At 37.2% G+C, this 7,657-nt stretch overlaps 1 protein-coding gene across 1 annotated transcript; it reads left to right on the forward strand.

Annotated features, from left to right (window-relative positions):
• The first annotated feature begins 3,433 nt into the window (after window positions 1-3,433).
• Window positions 3,434-5,524, forward strand: LOC136219845 (BI1-like protein). The gene is made up of 4 exons (XM_066007402.1): window positions 3,434-3,941; window positions 4,383-4,496; window positions 4,599-4,750; window positions 5,032-5,524. The coding sequence occupies exons 1-4, from the start codon at window positions 3,530-3,532 to the stop codon at window positions 5,245-5,247; spliced, it is 894 nt and encodes a 297-aa protein (XP_065863474.1). The 5' UTR covers window positions 3,434-3,529; the 3' UTR covers window positions 5,248-5,524.
• The last annotated feature ends 2,133 nt before the right edge of the window (window positions 5,525-7,657 follow it).

A 7,657-nucleotide genomic window follows, 5' to 3' on the forward strand; every position in this document is an offset into this window, starting at 1 on the left:
TCCACCTCGGGTTGGAACTATACCTCCTCGAGTATTTTCCTTATCTTCATCTTTCCCGGTCCCTCTACCTTTATCTTCTTTTGGAGCAACCACCTACAAAGGAAAAACATGGTAATGAATAATTCATCCTTGAAGCTGTAATTCAACATCTTGTCGCATTGAAGAGAAATGCGCTCCAATGCGACAAGCTATAGTGCAACATCTTGTCGCATTGGAGAGGAATGCGCTCCAATGCGACAAGCTATAATGCAACATCTTGTCGCATTGGAGATGAATGTGCTCCAATGCGACAAGCTATAATGCAACATCTTGTCGCATTGGAGATGAATGCGCTCCAATGCGACAAGCTGCAATGCAACATCTTGTCGCATTAGAGCACATTCCACAACAGAATGCGACCCAGAGATACGATATGTATAAATTCAACCAACTTGTACCTCTTGCTGCAACTTTGGTGCCACTTTCTCAGGCACAGAATCATCAAGATGGACAACCTCATCTACTTGCACAACTTCCTCGGGCACAGAATCGTCTAGTACGACAATAACATTCTCAACCTCCTCATCGCCCTTGGTCAAATCATCTTGAACCATAGCTGCCTCTTGTTCCTTTCCATCTTTCATCGGCTCCTCTTGAACCATAGCTGCCTCTTGTTCCTTTCCATCTTTCATCGGCTCCTCTTGGACCATCGGCTCCTCCCGAACTTTACTGGTCTCAGCCTCCTCATTCTCCACATTAGCATTGGGTTGACCCATCGCCTTTAATTCTTTTATATCCCCCTCAATCAATGATACCCGTTCATCTAGGTTGCCCAACCTACTGTCGACCTTGCTAAATTGTCCCTTGCACCACCTATGATGCCTATCAAGCACATCCGTTAGAACTTTTTGAAGTTGTTTTATCTCGGTCGTTTGTGACCGTGATGCAATGATATATCTATCAACTTCATCATCCCCTTCCTCACCACCCTCTTCATCATCACCTCCATCACCTCCATCACCTCCCTCTTCATCATCACCCTCCTCCTCATCACCTTCCTCCTCCCCATCACCTTCCTCTTCCTCAGCTTCAACCTTCTCCTTACCTTTCATTATTGGGGCAAATATTGCATTTATATCAGCTTCCCGTCCTTCAACATGGTCCACCAAATACGTGTACCAATCGAACTCTTTCTCTTCATCCTCAACCACAAGACGCGCGTCTGGAGGATCAGCAACCTTACATTGCAAAAAAAAATAGCAATGTATTGGTAAACAAATACAAAATAAAGAGAAACATACAAATCTCATTCCACTTACAGAAAACGTTTCTCTGACTGCTTTGTTTGAGGGGACTATTCTCTGGGTCCATCTCAGCAAGCGTGGAAGTGGGTTGCCACTTCTCATTGTGTAATATGCATGAGTCACATTCCACAACTCAAGAATCCAAGTCTGCAAATAAGAGGTATCCCTTGATAAGAATTATAACATTGTCGCATTCCATTTGAATGCGCTCGAATGCGACAAGGTTAGAACCCAATCCTGTCGCATTCCATTTGAATGCGCTCGAATGCGACAAGGTTTACAACCCAATCTTGTCGCATTATATTTGAATGCGCTCCAATGCGACAAGGTTAGCAACCCAACCATGTCGCATTTGAGCGCATTCAACACTAAATGCGACACAGATGCAAATTTGGTAATCGCATTCGGGCGCATTCATACACCAAACATATATACACAAATCATACCTGAAATACGTGTGCAAATCCGATAAGTTGATATGGAACACGATTCCTATTTCCCGCTGCACTTGCCTCTAATTGCTTCAGTCTTTTGCTAATGGCCCAGTCCAAGAACCTATATGTCTCCTCCCAATCCAACGTCCCCCATGGAAACTCATTAAACAGTCTTGGATAATCTGCAAGATCCAAAACCCAATCCTTTGCATGCCTCTCGCTAGCATTATCCAATACATTGCCATGCACAAAGTACAACATGGCAATCATCACAGCATCTTGGTTAAATCTGTCAGTCGCATCCTTCTTCTTCCATTGTATACTTTGCAAAACTTCCAAGAAGTTAATTGTCGTTATTGTCTCGTATTGCTTGAAGTACTTATTTCGCAACCTATGCGGCATCTCTAATTCATACATTCTTTCCATGAATTCCCCAATGTTTACCCCAAACCTTAAACCACTTATCAAGCCAAACTCCCAATCTCCAAACCGCATATCAACTCCCCTCACCCTGAACCACATCTCCCTGTGTTTCCTTTCTTTATGTTTAATCTCCCGTGATAGGACATGATGCACTATTCCAGAAGAGAAACTAGCAACCTTCATATCCAAATATTGACCAAAACATGTTTTCCTATACATTTCTAACTGCTTTTCACTCAAATACTTCTTTATCATGACCCCAGAATCCACGTTAAACCTCACTGTTACTTGAGCATCCGAATTAACCGCCTTGGGATATTTGAAAATGGAACTATGTTTGCTCTTTTTAGATTCACTGGGATCATGCTGTAACAATTTTAAACATACACACATTAAATTCTCTAACAAAACTGACATATTCTATGTATAAGTCTTACAACCATGTCGCATTCGTCTGTGAATGCGCTCAAATGCGACAATGTTTAAGGGTGTAGCTTGTCGCATTTGAGCGCATTTAGGTAATAAATGCGACAGTTTAATGGAATGGCTCGTCGCATTTGTCGCATTTAGGTAACAAATGCGACACTAGGTTCACGTATAATTCCTTGTCGCATTTGAACGCATTTAGGTAACAAATGCGACCATATTTACATACAGTTAACATACGAGCGCATTCGAGCGCATTTAATCTTCATTAATGGCGGTAACAACGGGGAAGAAGATGATGCATGCTTACCTTATGCTTCGTCCGTCCTTCCTCTTCGCTTGCCGCCGTCGCCGTCGCCTTCCGTTTTCTCGCCATAACTTCCGCGCGCAGTAGATGGAAAAGGAAAATGAGCCGAGGTAGGAGATGAAAATAAAAATGAAAATGCAGAGAAGAACAACCCGGATTATATATAGTGATGAGTTCAAAACGTAAAATGCAGTTGAAACGAACTGAAACTGAAGAAGATGAACCACAATGATGTTGAATGGGAAAGGTCGGGTGAGGAAGTCGAAGTGGAAGCAGCGGGAGGTAGGAGATGAACCTTCAAACTAAAATAAGGGTAGTTTTGTCCAAAATGGGTTTATTTGTCTAATTTGGTAAAATGGAAGGAAGGTGGGTTAGATATGTAAAGTGAGGTCCTTCATTGGGTTAGATTAGTAATTATCCCATTAGAAAATGTAAAGTTGAATAACTTTTATATTAAGTTTTGACGTTTAGTGGCCGTAAGTGAAAATGAGTAAAGTTCAATAGGCATGGGTGTAATTTACCCTAAAAATTGGTATCAAACTGATTGTTAAACCAAACATAGTCTTGAGCGAATTCTGTAGGAGGAGTGAGTTGATTGAGATAGTGCCTGGTTGTCTGATTTTCCAAACCCTAAACGCTGCAATTCATCAGTCATCATGATCTTTCTCACGAAGCCATCTTCCTCCGTTTTCCGTCACATTCTCTCCGCTTCCCATCCACTTTCCTCTCTCTCGATCCGCTCAATTTCCACCTTCACTCACTTCGCCGGATTCGATACTACTCCCCGCTCCACCGGATTCAAACCCAATCTTATCCCACCTACTCGCTCCGCCAAATCCACCCTGTTTCCTTCCTCTTCTGTTGTCTCCCATCATTTCTTTTCAACACAGAAGCATAAATCGGAGGATGACGCCGCTGAAACATCTCTAAGGAGCCAGAAATGGTGGCCTCTCCTAAAAAAAACTTATGGGATCTCAAATTTCCAGATTCTGACTTCCATTGCTGTTTCTTCCACAGTCATCAATTACGCTCCCTATCATGGGGGGCTCGGTCTTCTATGTTTCGCCTGTACGTAACGTAAGCCTTTACTTTGTTTTATCAACGATTATGACACTGATTGTCCTGCTTTGATCTTTTGATCTCCTTGTTCTTGTAAATTTTCTAATTTCCTGCTTTTTTTTTGTTTTATAAGTTGTCAATTTTGCTTTTCTAGTTTTTCAAATCAGATTTCATCGTCGGATTTTTCTAATTGCTAATTGCTAAAGTTAATTTTGATCTTTGGATTAATAGATAAGTCTGCTGTCTGCGTATTTTAATTGGAATTGATCTATAAAAAAACATGTGCAACTTTTACTCTTTAATATTATACCTGATATCCATGTATTTGAATACATGCCTATTTTTTGTTGGATTCAAACCATTGTAGAACTTAGTGGCTTGATTTTGTGTTAGATTACAATCTGTAAAAACCAGATATCATTATCAGTAGCTTAAGACCTTAATTTGCAGCTCTTTATGGCCTGCATAAGTATGGGTATAAGCATCAACGGAATCTCCTCTCCCTAGGAGCTTTGTCCTTGCTTCAGACTCTTACTTTTGGTACTGCCTTTTCCATTGTGGATGGTATGTCAATCTCTCTCAACATATGTATATACACAAATGTGTTTTCATGATGTCTGCTTATAGTTTCATTATTCAAATCAAGACCCAAATTTCATATTGCAGGAATGGTTATGAATGAAGCATTTGCAATAAGCACAGCTGCTGTTGCCTCCTTAACCGGGTATACCTTTTGGGCTGCTAGGAAAGGGAAGAAGTTCAACGTTTTTGGAACCTTCTTGTGCAGCTCCCTTGCACCTCTTCCTGGCTTGTTACAGGTCAGTTCTTGATCTTTGTATATATTTGTATGTGCAGACTGCGGCATATTTACAGAGTTTCACAAAGGGTCCATTGACCCCTCTCCCTTAGGGAGAAACAAAGAAAAATTATAATTACAATGGAAATTTCTATCAGTAATTACAGTATATTCAGAATTTGTAACGGATTGGGTATGTGACAGAATTTAGGCATCCGTATGCTTAGACCAAAAAAAATCTGTAATACATATTATCAATTGATCCTCCCGATTGTTAGTAAGTTTGTGTTGTTATACATGCAGATATCTTATCCATTTAATCCTGTCTTGAATGGTGGTGGTACATTGCTTCTCTCCGGTTGCACTTTCGTGATATTCTGGCATATGAGTAAAGGGATCCAAGAAATCATGGCTGATTATGTTCACAACAAATTGGTCCGAACTTGGATCATGGTGGAACTGAATTTGATCCTTCTATACCAAGCCATGAAGATTTCAACGTTTCTGATGTTTGTTTGATCATGAAGAAATAGCAGAGAAGCTAATGGATTGAATTGAGTTTTGAATTATACCTACTTACCATGAAAGGTTAGGTTGCTCTTTTCTTTTGGAAGGAACTGATAGTCTTTTGCTTGAATTGCCTTTGGCTATGTGATGTGAATATGAAAAGTGGAGTCTATCTCTCTTGAATAATTGATTGTGGCAATTCAATAAATGTGAAGGCTTTGATTCTTGGGAATAATTACGTTATATCTGTAATCATTTTCTTTCATTTCATGTCCTTGTTTTAATCTCATTTTCCCGCTCAACCAAAATGGAAAGAATTTAATGTCTGTCTGTTTCCATTTTTCGGAACTACTTCTTGTCTTTTAATTGTTTGATAAAATTTTGAAATAGCAGAAAAAAAAACAACTAATATCTATTACCTATAAGTAATGGAAAATAATTTCCCATTGTTTAAAGCAATAATGAGTTATTAATGATATTGTTAATAGTTAGGATTTGGATTTCCTTCTTTCTCCGCAAAATCGTGATAAAACACATATTATGACATTTTAATCAATAAAATATTAAGATTGTGGGTGCTTTCTATGGTTACTTTGTTTTTGATAAAGTACCATTACTTGGTGTGTTTTCACCATTAGATGATGGATTAGAAAATTAATCCAATGGTGAAAACACAAAGAGTAAATTTAAATTCTAAAATGTAAATCTTAAACATTAATATGTATAATATGTGATGTGGATGATTATATCACGTCCTCTGCTCTCTCTCACTCTAACAAATGCAGAACTTATTCAGGTTTCAATTTCCCAAGAAACATTATGCCCCCCTTATTATATTTACTGGTTGGGGTTTTATTTCATGTATATTGTTCTTTTTATTTTTTACTAGAAAGATATCCTTGCTTCGCTTCGGGAAAAAAATAACGTATTAATTTTTATTAAATTGATTTGTATTTTAACCACTTGAACCACGTAATTGGTAGTAGTATAGTTATGTTTCTAGTTACAATAGATATATAATAACTAAAAATACAAAAGTTTTCTACACTGAACGCCTACTTAACCAAATCAAACCGAAAATTAAAAACAGCTAGCGCAAAAATTAAATTATGTAAATAATTTTGTTCTTGGTTGAAGGATTGGGCTGGGTTGAGAAAACTTTTAAAGTAGAAATTTTTAATAAGATCAGAAAACCCGAAGTAGTAATAATAATAAAAAATTCCAATTCATGTTATAAAATTATGATAAAATTAAAGAGCGCATCTATGTAAAAGTAAATTATTAATATTAGTGGTAGTGTTCAATGGATATTGCATAACCAAATAAATGAAATTGGTTATTCATCTTTATACGCTGACTTATTAAATGTAAGTCTTAGAATGCTTAGAATTTTCACCTTAAAATTTTTGTAAGTTTGGATCTAATAGTAAATATTCAAAAATAAGATAAAGGCTTAGAATGCGTGATGGTATGATTACTGAACTTTACACTTTTTAACATCGGTAGTCACTCAATTTTAACTAACTCCTCAAAATGACCTTTAACGACCTCAAAATGAAAATATTCAAGAATTAAAGTTGTTCAGAATGAAATTTACCATCAAATCACATTTTTTTTTTCCAAAATCACATTTTTTTTAGCTTTCTCTTTCTAAAAATTTAGTTTCTCTTCTAACCAAACAACACCTAAATGACCTCAAAACAAAAAATTTTAAGAGCTGAAATTCCTTTGAATATCATGAACTCTTCGAATTATTTATTTTGAGATCGTCAACAGTCGGTTTGAGGTGTTAAGTGGCCACTAGTGTTAAAAAGTATAAAGTTTGGTGGCCATACTGTTAAGAATTGAAGTTCAGTAGTCACAATATTAAAATGATAAAGTTCAGTGGCTATGGATGTAATTAACCCTCTTGCAAAGCAAAAAAAACGCGGTCGTTTTTTGTAGGAGGGTGGAGATGCATGTCAAATTAAGTGGAAGGGTGAGACGAGAATAAATTTAAAAAAGTTGGGCAAAATTGGAAAGTGAATTGAAGGGTGCTATAGGAACAAATTGAAAAAAAATTGGAATTGGCACTGTTCATGCCTTCCACTTTTATAATGGGGAATTTAAATATCATAAGATAGCATCTTTTCTAAAATTTTCGATTTTCATCGAAAAAACACGGCTTTTAACAATTTTTTTTATCTAAAATAAAAGATTTTAGAACATGGTTCGGATGTTTAGAATTTTTTTTTCATTCTTATAAAACAGTTGCTTATAATCTTAGGGCTCGTTTGGTTCGCGGAATAGAGGGGGAATAAAATAGCATATTCCTAAAGAATAGCTATTCCCACCTTTGGTTGATTTTTTTTATGGAATAGCTATTCCATGGAATCCCTATTCCTTGATTTCATGGAATAGCTATTCTTCAATTTAGGTTAGG

The sequence above is a fragment of the Euphorbia lathyris genome, chromosome 2, assembly GCF_963576675.1.
Source record: "Euphorbia lathyris chromosome 2, ddEupLath1.1, whole genome shotgun sequence".
Taxonomy (NCBI): Eukaryota; Viridiplantae; Streptophyta; class Magnoliopsida; order Malpighiales; family Euphorbiaceae; genus Euphorbia; species Euphorbia lathyris.